The sequence below is a fragment of the Aythya fuligula genome, chromosome 1, assembly GCF_009819795.1.
Source record: "Aythya fuligula isolate bAytFul2 chromosome 1, bAytFul2.pri, whole genome shotgun sequence".
In the NCBI taxonomy this organism is placed as follows: Eukaryota; Metazoa; Chordata; class Aves; order Anseriformes; family Anatidae; genus Aythya; species Aythya fuligula.
In genome coordinates, this window is record NC_045559.1 from 41306188 (window position 1) to 41318201 (window position 12014).

At 38.3% G+C, this 12014-nt stretch overlaps 1 protein-coding gene across 8 annotated transcripts in view; it reads left to right on the top strand.

Moving 5' to 3' along the window:
* NAV3 (neuron navigator 3) overlaps positions 1-12014 on the top strand; it is a 413471-nt gene that overhangs the window by 283215 nt on the left and 118242 nt on the right. For all 8 annotated transcript variants that reach the window (XM_032199592.1, XM_032199544.1, XM_032199553.1 and 5 more), the window contains exon 9: positions 5647-5762. In XM_032199592.1, coding sequence (XP_032055483.1) covers positions 5647-5762 — 116 coding nt within the window. The remainder of the gene's footprint in view (positions 1-5646; positions 5763-12014) is intronic.

The window sequence follows — 12014 nt, forward strand, 5'->3', positions numbered from 1 at the left end:
GTATAATAAACAAATGTTACCAGCTACTGAAATATTCTTCCTATCTCCTTTTCTATATGGTGATTGCAACAATTCTATTACTAGACCATAGCTTCAAGGGTGAACCTGCAGAGCTATGACAGATGGGAAGGAGGATATAATCTGGCTGGAACCTCTGGAGACACAGTGAAATTTAATTCCAGCTGCTTGTTCAGGATGTTTTTATACTGGTTTATAGGGTAATAATTGAAATAGTCTTCAAGGATCCTGAAAACACAGAACCTGTGGGTCTTGTTGAAGCCGTATTTGTGTCTAGTTTTAATGACTAGAAGCCACAGACTGTGGAGTAAAAACTAACTTTTCAGTAAAAGTTAATTGTTTGTTAATAGATTGTACTGATAAAAGTATTGCAACTCATTCTTTAAAAAATGCAGTGACTCAAAGTTATACTGTAGTGCTTTGCTGCTATTTACATTACTGTTGTGAAATTAAAACTGCAGTTGCCACCAAAATTTTGCAATCGTAGGTAGCACTAGACATTGCCACCCACCAGTTGTAACAAAATACAGTGTTTTAAAAAATTATCCCATTTTCTTATGCTTGATTTTCAAGTAGTTGTGCAAGAAGGTCTTCCAGTATAAAGGTGTTGGCTTCAGAGTTGTGAAGGAGGATAGTAAGTGCATAAATCATTATAAACATATACATGATTGCTGAGTTAAGCCTTGTGTGCTGAGTTAAAACTGTAGCCTGATAATTTGACTGCTTCCTGTTTATGAGTTGAAGTTGTTCTTTTAAATTGTCATACAGGCAAGTGTATATTTGTTCCTTTGACTAAATAATCAGCAAAATGTAGGATAGAGGACCAAAAAGGTTATTCTAAGTCCTGTTCAGTCTTCTGCCACTGGCAACCATTTAAGACCTTGTCATAAAGCAATTGAGCTTTATCTTAATCTAGGTAATCTCCACAACTCCAATGGGAAGGTTCCTTCAGTAACTCATCTCATTGTCAGAAATTATTTACAAGCTACGTGATCAGAATGTATCCATTTATTTTGTTAATATTATCCTTTAGCTTAAAAAGTTTTTTTTAAACTCTTTTCAATCTCTCTTTAAATATGTGAAATAATAATTCGATGCCCATCCTTCTCTTTTGCAAGGCTAAACCGAATTGTCTCCTTTCCTTTCATTAGAGTTTCCTCTTCCCCATGATCATCCTAGTAGCCTTTTTCTGCAGCTGTTCCCAATTTAACTCACATGTCTTGAACATGGGTGATCAAAATGCTTATATACCAGATGTGGTCCTGCCAGTCTGTTACACTGACAGTGATACATATTCAAGACAGCTGCACCTCAGAGTTGTTTGGGGAAAATAAAAAAGCGGCATATTCATCTGATATCTTGTGGAATGTCAAGCAATAACCAAACAAATCTTTGATGTTATCTCTGTTTATCAAAGGTTGGCTATTTCGTTAGAGACAGGAAATTACTGACTGTGTTAAAGATAGCTTATTAAGTAGTATTTCAAATTCTGTTCTTAATTACTCTTGTATAGGCTCATTTTAATCAAACTGAATGATCTTGTGCAGGTGTGTTTGAGAGCAGGATTTGTCCCATTAAGCACGTCTTATGCTCTTACAAATAAGTAGCATATAACTAAGTGGGTTGGGGTTAAATATATTCTCTGATAGCCATTTTTAAAATAGAAAGCAGGTAGTCCTGTTTCATGACAGTTGCTTAAATTAACCTACACTGCAGATGCACAGCACTGGAAGAAATATCCACAGGGGAGCTTTTACAAAACTGAAATTATTTTCACTTTCTTCAATGTCAGAAGAGATGCAAGGATTTAGATTTTTTTTATTATTATTTTTTAAGGCAGTGGGCTATGAACAGGTAGAGGATAGAGAGTCATTTATTAACGCCAGTATTTAAGGTTAATGAGAAGATATTAACTGCTTGCTTGCCTGGAGCATGATCTGTGCTGCAGTCCTGCAGAGATCACTTGAGTCATTCATAGGATTAATACAGCCCAGACAGATATAAAAAACAGTATAGGGTAAGGTGAATCTTGCAATTTCATCTTTCTCTTTTTTTTTTTTTTTTTTTCCTTTTTTAAAATAAAATAAAATAAAATAAAATTGTTGGGCTAAGCAAATAGGCATCTGCATGCTTAATCCAACGTAAATCCCTATGACAGACGTAGAGGAGCAGGACCTCCTTGCTCCTCAAAAGCTGGAGCTCCTACATGGTTTTGCATGGTAGTGTTTTTCCACTAGACCATTCTGACCCCATGTGGGCTAAGATTGACTCCAGAAAAAAAGAGCAAGGCCTGGGCTATCAAGCACCAAAAGCAGGGCTGCTTCAGAAACAGAGGTGTTGGTTTTGTAGGGCTGTTGGCAACCCAGGTGGAGACCTGGTGAGAGAAGGGCTGTTGTTGAGGGCCCTGTTACCAGGTTTCTCCTTGGGTTACTCAAGCACAGTTGCCCAAGGGCTGAGCAGGTACCTTTTGCCTTTTGGCCAAACACTTCCACAGTAAATAACCAGTTTTCTCATGTAAGCAGAACTTAAACTGCTGCAAAATCCATAGTCCTTTATGAGATTTCTATTGTCACCTCAGATAATGAGAATCACTGATATTTCTACCAAATTAAACAAAAATGTTGAATGAAGTCAGTAAAGCAGTTTCTTTATAATTTGTTTTGCTAGCAAATCAAATTTATTTTACATCATATTTAAATGTTTAAGTTTGAAGCAAGATAAAAGGGACATTTCATGCTTCTTAGATCAGTTATTTCAGGCTGCCTGTAAATTTAAGAAAGCCACATTACATTTACATTTGGTTTATGTTTCCATGGTTATCTTTCTACAAATTAAAGCAAACATCTTTGAATTATTAGTGTTATATGATCTTTTTTACTTTAAGGCTTAGATTCTTTTGCTGTTTTATGTCCCAAAAACTGGCTTTTGTGCTGCAATTATCCCAACCAATCAGATTCTAAAATTTTGAATGGGAACCTTTGCAAGTACGTCTTCCCACAGTGTTTTTATCTTTTTATCTTCTCTTCCTGATTATAGCTGTATTTTTGAAAATGAAAATAAATAAATAAAAAAATAAATGCCAAAGAATTGAACTATGGTTTAACTGGTATTTGGTATATCTCTAAAAGGTTTGATTTGACATGCGTAAGCAAAGCCCAGGACAAGTGAAAGCTTTTATTCATTGCTATTTTAGGTGAACAGATTCACTCATCTTACTGAAGTTTATTTGCTACTGTAGATCACTCATTACTTGCCTGTACTCTTTTTACTAGTAGGGAGATCCAGTCCTTTTAACATAAGCTGTTGCGTACCATATAGTCAGTAGTGAGTTATGTATTTGTCTCTGTTGACTGTACAGGCAATAGTTACTGCCAGAGGGTAATCCAGATTGTTGAAGTTTTGTGCTTATCTTTCCCCATTCACTAGATAGAGAAGTAGTGCAAATGTCGGGTATTGGTGTCCACTGAGGGTCCTTAATCCTTTTTTGATGATACATGTACAAATAAACAGTGATGAATCCTTTCAATTCTCTCTTAGCTTATATATAAGCCTCTTGGTCACTCACTCAGGGGTTTGTATCTCCTGTCTCGGTTGATGCAGTGATTGATGGTTAAACAATTACACAATCAAGAATGCAGTTCCATAATGTCAGAAGGACAACAGGTGAAAATGATCCCTTTCTGTTTCTACCCAGAGGTGAACTGACATAAACTCCATATACATTTGTGGAGGAACCTAGGAATACTTGAACTGTACCAAGCTAGCTGAGGGCCCTTACTGCAAGACCAAAAGCAACATGTGTGTTTCCAGTGTTCCTCGTAACTAGCTCCGGCCTTTCTCTGGCTCCAGCCCTTTCAGCATAGTTGTTTGGGCTTAATACAAAGAGTGCAGACCACTTCAGTTCGTTTTACCATTACTGTAAGAGCCTTTTTCTAAGAGATTTTGGGCTGACCTTTTGCCCTGTGCTGATCCAGCACTAAGTCCAGACAAGAAAACTCATGAACATTCATGGCCTCTCAAAGTTACTTTCAGTGGAAGCAGACATATCCTTTTTTTATTTTGATGATTTCAGGCAGTACATGAAAGCAGGTGGGACCACAGATTTCAGTTTGTTACTGAGGACGCTGTCCTCAAACACCCAATGTAAAATCAAATTCAAGGACAGTAGTTAACCTTATAGCATGTGCTGTGATTGTGTTTCCAGTAGAACGTACCAGACAGAAATGGTAGACAAGAAGCAAAAATAGTGTTCAGAGAACAGTTTTCTGTTTCCAGCATCCCCAAAGTACATGATCTGATGACAGTGTATTAGAGTAACATTGCTGTTTCTGTTTAAGTAGAGTCCAGGTTAAATGATTCTAATGATTCTAATCAACAGATCCCTCCATGACAGGACTTGCTCTGTTTGCACATGCATATATCTGCTTTCTCAGTTACTGTCATGAATTACTGAACAAATCTGTTCAATAAGTAACTCTAAAGAAAATATTAACTGAAAAGTTATTTCATGAAGTAAGTTGCTATCAAATTATTTTGAGTGATAAGTCATTGCTTTTGTTGGTTTTACTTATAAAATACACATTCATCACACAGTTAAATGCTTGTTTTCAATTTAGTTGGTGGTTGGAAACGCTATGGTGAATTTTAAGAAATAAACTATATATATAATGTTTTAAAATCAGGATATAAATATTTCAACAGTCTTTTAAGAAATCAAAAGACTGTATTATTCATATCATCAAAGCTGGAGAAACTTCATTTCTAAGTGAATATTTTTTCATTTTATTCTGTAAAGTGGCTAGAATAGCTAGAATATCTTTAGTTACATTCTTTTACTGTAAACAAACATGGTACAGGTTGGCATTGATGTCATCATGTTTGAACAGTTCCTGAGTAAGTTAGATGCTACAGCTGTTCCTTAGGAAGGGAATAATTATCTATTTCATATCAATATCCCATGTCTTTGTGTATTTCTTGCTATTTATCATTATGTAATGACAAATAACTGTATCCAACAAAGTGTACCCAACATAATTTATCATTGATATCCACAGAAATACACCATCACAGAAAATATGGGCTATTTATTAGTAAGTTAATGGAAACACTTTTATTATTCCATTTACTGAGAGTTATGTAAGGGGCATTATCAAAAGAAGATACACATAGATTTAAATATCTGAGTCAGATTTCCATTCCACCCTTGCATAAGCTTCTTCACACATGGCCTTTCTCGCCTAGTATTTCATGAACCAATTGCAAGTTTTCGTTTCCCTTAAATATGTGTGGCCATGTGACGTAACCAGTTCAAATGGATTCTGACTATATCTGGTTGATACCTCCTGCTCTTCTGGAGAGAGAAAGTAAGGAAACAAAATGGGTCTGATTTTCTCAGCTGAAACTCTGGGCTGTTCATGAAGAGATGGAGTTCCTAGTCATTTGCAAATTTGGGTAGCTGGAGTCAAATTAACTCAGTAAAAATGTGACATTCATGCTATTTTCACCATATGGCTTTTCCTGAGATGTGTATAGTGATGTGATTTTAGTTGGAGCTTCAATTAAAGTTTGTCTCCATTAATACCTTTATGACAGATAATAATAATAATCAATCTTCTTGCTTGTTTTCAGAACTCTCTCAGAAAATGACAGTACCTCTTTACCACCTGCTGACTCCTGCACCAGTCCTACCAAAATGGATTTGTCGTTCAGTAAGACTGCCAAACAGTGCCTAGAGGAGATATCTGGTAAGTAACAAGAATTCAGGAAAAGCCTAAGTTTAGGAATTATGTACTTTGCTTACATCTTTATCTTACCAGGAGCATTACAGTGTATTGAAATACTCCTGACTTCAGTTCATGAGTGGTATTAAATATGCAGACAATTTGGGTCATGTACAGTTAGTGCTTCAAATGCACAGTTCCCTTATCTGAACTGGTTCCTTCTCTTTGAATATACTCTTCATCATTTTGCAGAAACAGCACTTTCATAAATGAGGGTTTCGAGACGTGTAATTGTTAGTGTCATATTGAACGTTCCAGGAGAGCCATGGAAAATCTACTTCAGGATGTTTGATACTATTTTGCATTTAAGGTCATCAAATTAAGTCATAACATCAGAATTGAGACACAAGAGACAGAAGACATATTTCGCTTTTGTAAACGGATCTTTATTCAAAAAATGGGAAAATGAACAAGTTCTCTCTATTGTACCTGACTTTGAAGTCACTGCTAAAACTAAGCTTCTGCAGGCTCTGTCCTTCAATGCCTTGTAAAACTGGGGCAAAATCCTTATTAGGTTACAAACGTGAGGGGACTTTTAAAGTCATATCAGAATAGTTCCTTTGAAGTCGACAAAGGCATGCTGATTTACATCAGCCGAGGATCTGGCCACTACTCTGCCTGTAGACGCAAAGCAAAGTGTGTCACAGCTGACTTCCTCATCAGGATTGAATTGCACGGCAGGCTTGTGTGGGAGTACTTTCAAAGGGTCTTTTAGACAGAAATGTTCTTTCCTTTAATTTTTTTTTTTCTTTCCTTAATCAGCATCCTTATTCTTAATATCATTTTTTTACAAGAATAAAAGGTGAAATCCTGTCCCACTGGATTCAACTACAGTTTTTCCATCTTACTCCATATCCCTAATGTTCAAACAAATTTATAACGAGTCATGCGGTTCTTCTTACACAGAATATAACTCGCTTTAAAACACTCATTTGACACATCACTCTAAAATTATCTCTCCACCAGAAGGGAAATCAGCTGCCCAGGCTTTGTGGGACTGCCTTGGCATTTAGCTGATTCATACTGAAATTGAGGTTTTGTCCTGGTTTGTCTTAGTCGCTTCAAAAGTTTCCTAAGTCTAACATCTCATATTTGCACAACCATCTTTTATGATAAATGTCACACTGAAACCTGGTGAAGCATTCCCTGGAGGCACCACATGCCTGTTAAAGTTATTTTACAATGGTATTTCTTAAAGTAAAATTAAAAAAAAAATAAATGTTGAACTAATCCAGAAGACAGATTCTTTGTTCTTGAATGTACAAAGAGTATAAATTGAAACACTTATGCAATTCAAAGGATGCTTCAAGGAATTATCTAAAGAGATGATAAAAAAAAAAAATCAGTTCAGTACCTGCTGAAATGATCAAAAAGGATATCATGTCTCCTGGCTTTTTACTGTTCTGAACAGAAATGGAACAGCATCAAAAAGGAAAAAATGGCATAAAGGCACTAGGCATCAGAGATGTTTCTAATCTGATTATTCAGACTCTGGCATTAGCAGTTGACTGACACAACAGGCAGCAAAGCAGAATCACTGGAAAAAATGTCAAGTTTTTGTGGTATGCAGAGGAAAACATGTGTGCCACCTGTAATTGGCTGTTAGCAGCACAAAGAATAAATGGATCAAATACTACATTTGCTGAATAGATAGTTGTCTGCATTGGTGAACTATCACCAAGTCACTGGTGATGTTGCCATTGGTGAACTTCTGTGGAAAAAAAAAAAGAAACAACAACAACAAAAACAAACAAAAAAAAACCTCTTTCACATTGATACTATCTTTCTCAGAACACTTCCACTGCTGCATAATTTTTGTACTGATGGACATAATTTTTGCATTATCTGAAGCTTCTTTTGTGACTTTGTAGCCAAACATACTAGCTCAATATATTGGTAGTCAAACATGATGAATAAGGATCATGCAAGGGACTGAGCATCTGTGGAAACCACTGAAAGGCTGAGAGTTTGTGAAGTGCTGTCCCACATGTATTGTATTTATATTTCTCCAAAACTTGGATGCGGACAAAATTATTAAAATTCTTAACATTAAAATAAAGCTAATTCCCTTGCTCCAGTGGTGAACCAGCTCTGTTCTCTGTGCCCAGCAAGGCCATTCACATTTCTTTGCCACCATCTCAACAACAATGATGGGGGGAAGTAGATGGGGAAAGTGAGAAGCTCTAGGGCTAGTTTCCAGCTCTCCTCTGCTTTGTCTTCCTCATGGTTTCTAAGGGAGCTGTTTAAATTAAAAGCAACTCCTCTCTTCCATCTGAGAGCTGGTGAAAGGATGGGATAGAGCCCTAGTGCAGCTCATTGTTTCTATTTATTTACTGCCTTCTACTGGGCACACGATGACTTGGTTTTACTTGCAAAGCCATGAGGGAGGATGATGGTGCTAGAAGGTAGGGGAGATAGCGAGGCTAGTGTAGACATGGATCCAGAGCTTCTGCCCTGATAACCTAAATAGTCTCTTGTTTGCTTGTCCCTACAAGTCTGCTGCCCTAGATAACTTCCCACATGGCTTATGCCTAAAGCTAGTTCTGCCTCTTGGTAGAGCTACTGTAAATCTGTGTTTCTCCACAGTTCCTCCATCTCTGCTTGGAATTTGTTCCATCTGTGATCTGAAGTGCTTCAGACTTTTTTTTCCTGCCTTTTTTTTTTTTTTTTTTTCTGAATATTCCACAGTCCAGCCAGAGCAGCCCCAGATGTTTCCATGATGTGCATGCAAATCAGCAACACAGCACACACACAGTAGGTGTAACAACCTCCTGCGCACCTTGGATCCCCTCTGCAGGCACTGTGCTGGTGACATCCTTGCACAGCTGAGCCTGCTGTAGATTTGCAGGTGTGGGTCACCCATACAGTAATTTTAGTGTATTCTGCATGTGTTTGCCACATTGCACATGTGGCACACAGATGTGGAGACTTCTGTCCAGGAAATCCCAGACAGAAGTTTTGGAGTCCTAACTAATGTCCTGTTCGGGAGTCATGTATGAACACTCTTGCATGTACTTTATGTACCAGTTGCCTCAATAAGACTATTATTATTTTCTGCAAAACAAGAGTATAATTTTTGCAGACAGGATTTGAAAATACAAATGAAAAGGAAGGCTAACAGCAGTAATCAAGTTTGACTCTTGATTTTCATGATATGATTAGGATCAAAGTGGTTAAACTTTCTTATCTAGTATTTGTGTTTCTGCTGCAAATTTATTGGAAAAGGATGTCAGGAAGCTAATCGTTTAAAAATCCTTTGAAAACTGTATATGTCTGTAACTACAAAGTGTGATTTTATGAAATCAGTGATAACGTTTGGCTTTAACAGGTGCTTATATGTTCAAAGAGCTTAAAGCAAAGTGTTAGATTAAATAATTATTCATGAATTTACAAATATTGACTAATTATAAAAAATCTGAGGGATGAAGCAGAAATGAGAGTAATTTTATGAGTTATATGCCAATATCAATGGCAGAATTAGCATAACAATGTTCTTTTTCAAGCTCTATGTTTACTGTGCTTCTTATATTCTCTATGAAATAGAAATAAGGAGAAAAATAGAGAAATAGAAAAACAATAATGTATGGAAATATTTTACAAATTTGTTTTCAAGTGAGCTTGGATGAAGAAACTCAGAATGTTATAAATTTGCAGTTCTATTACATAATTCATTTGAAAATCTCCAAACTATGTACTGAGACTTCAAAGAATGTTTTATCTGACAGCAAAATTTGTCCCTAGTTTACTAGCTGTTATAATTCCTTTTATGAAAGAGACAGTAAAAATAATGTGATACATTACACTGATAGTGATGGGTTGGGGAAATTCCCATGCTGTTCTTTATTTAGGCGTATTTCTGTGTGCTGAGTGAAGAATACATCAAATTGCAAGGTAGTTGGGGAATAATGCTTCGTTGTGACATTTGCTCTCCTCTGGTCTCCTATACTGTCTGGTTAGTTTAGAAAGATTTATTTGTTCATTGCTACTTCATACATTTAAAATAGAAGAATGAGTTTTGCAAAAAGTATTTTTAATAAGGAAACATGAGAATTTTCCACATTGCAATTTTATACCTTCCTGAATAATAGCCTGCAGAGATGGTATGGTAAAGCAGGAGGATAAATTCAGTGCTATTTGTGCTGAGCACTTGGTCCAAATATACGTATGTATCTGCTCAAAGGATGATCATGATGATCTGTATACCAAGTGAGGTAGTGGGATTCATGGAAGAAAAGTTCATATAATCAAAAGCTTCATATAAGAAATTAAGGACTGTAGTTTATATTGTTTGTATACATGAGGGCTGAAGGAAGGTTTTGTGAGTAGCCCTAGTACCTCCAGATCCCAGCATGTGACTCATTGTGTTTTTAACATAGGTACAAAAGGAAAAGGTAGCTGCCAGCTACCCTTGTGTGGCTCCCATATAGCACAAATGTCATTCCTGTCCCTGGACAGTGGCTCATGACCTGTGTCCTGCTGAAGCAGGGCTGCAGAGGATAGCTCAGGTGGGGAAAGTAAGAGGTCAGCAGTCACCGAAGCCCACTGAATGGCCCAGGACTCAGCTACACCCCTACCCAAGATCCTGGCAGCCTGGAGTGGGGTGACAACATTGTACAGGGGGTTTGGTGCAGCTCACCAGGTGAAGATATTTCATCCCTTGCCATAAGTTTTTCTGCTCCCTGCTAGAAAGAGGACTAAATATGCCTGGCTAGTTCTAGCAGACTGGTGTCTGGTTGTCCATGCTGAGAGCTGAGTGCTGCACCATGCAGTACTTCCTTAGCAGGGAAATGCTTAGTCTTGTCTGCAGAGCTAAGGGAGGCCAGATCTAGCACTGTAGTCACGACTGCTTTGTGTGGTCAGGCACGCTCAGCATGAAGGCAGAACATGGCCACCTACAGCTGGCCACAGAGACCAGCCATGGGTGGTAGCTGTCCGGGCAAGAAAGGGCAGGTGAGGAAGTTGCTGTTCATTTATTTGGAGTATCAGGGAGATTCAGCCTTGCCGTTTATGGAAGGAAAAGACCCTGCTCTTTTGATTCTGCAGTGCTGTGCAGGACCACTTAATTGTCCTTCCAAATCATTTGAAACATAGTGACTGTGAATGGTGTATTACGTCTAATATAAACTGAGGTTTCAGAAGCATTAAGTGGAAGAAGAGTGAGTTTGCCTTTCAATGTGCAATTTCCGTCTTCCAAAGACAGCCTTTCAAGGACTTTCTGACATTCTCAAGTGTCCTTCTCAGCCATCCCACAGGGCTTCCTGCCACGACGCCAGGATGTGTGCAGGTAGCGTGTTCCAGCACAGGAGTTTTCGGGCAGTGCTGGAGCCCTGCTGCCAGAGCCTGGGCAGGATGAGCATCCCCTCCAGTGCATGAAGTTCTTGCAGGCACACGCATGGTCATAAAAAATCTTTTAAGAGCCCATATGGATGGCAAAGATAGTGAAGGGCCTAGAGGGGAAGACGTATGAGGAGCGGCTGAGGTCACTTGGCCTGTTCAGCCTGGAAAAGAGGAGGCTGAGGGGAGACCTTATCACAGCGTACAACTTCCTCGTGACGTGGAGTGGAGAGGCAGGTGCCGACCTGTTCTCCTTAATCACCAGTGATAGGACCTGCAGCAGTGGTGTCAAGCTGAGGCAGGGGAGGTTTAGGCTAGACATCAGGAAGAGGTTCTTCACCGAGAGGGTGGTTGCACACTGGAACAGGCAAGTAGTAGTCACTGCACCAAGCCTGTCTGAATTTAAGAAACATTTGTTCTGTGCACTCAAATTTTGGGTAGACCTGTGTGGTGCCAGGAGTTGGACTCAATGATCCTTATGGGTCCCTTCCAACTCGGGATATTCTATGATTCTATGATATGCCACCATGCCCAGCAGACCCAGGGAGTAAATTCAATGGTGCAACCATTCAAGTGTTACATTTTGTTTCCCTGCTGATAAAGTGGCAGACATTTAATATTTGGGACTATGTTATACTCAGGGGGACAGCTTTCTTCTTCTCCCTTCTAACTTTGATTTTGTGGGCAAGGTGAGGAGGAGGAGTGGTATCTCATCTTGTTGTGGTCCCTGTCTTTCTAGGAATGTGTCAGTGATTCAATATGGAAACTCATCGTTGCTTGAGACTGCTGTTTGTTTTTTTTTTTTTTTTTTTCCTAGATTAGTTCTGTGTTTATGAGGGTTTTCTAGGAAAAAATATACATTTCCTTTAAATGTTAACATCC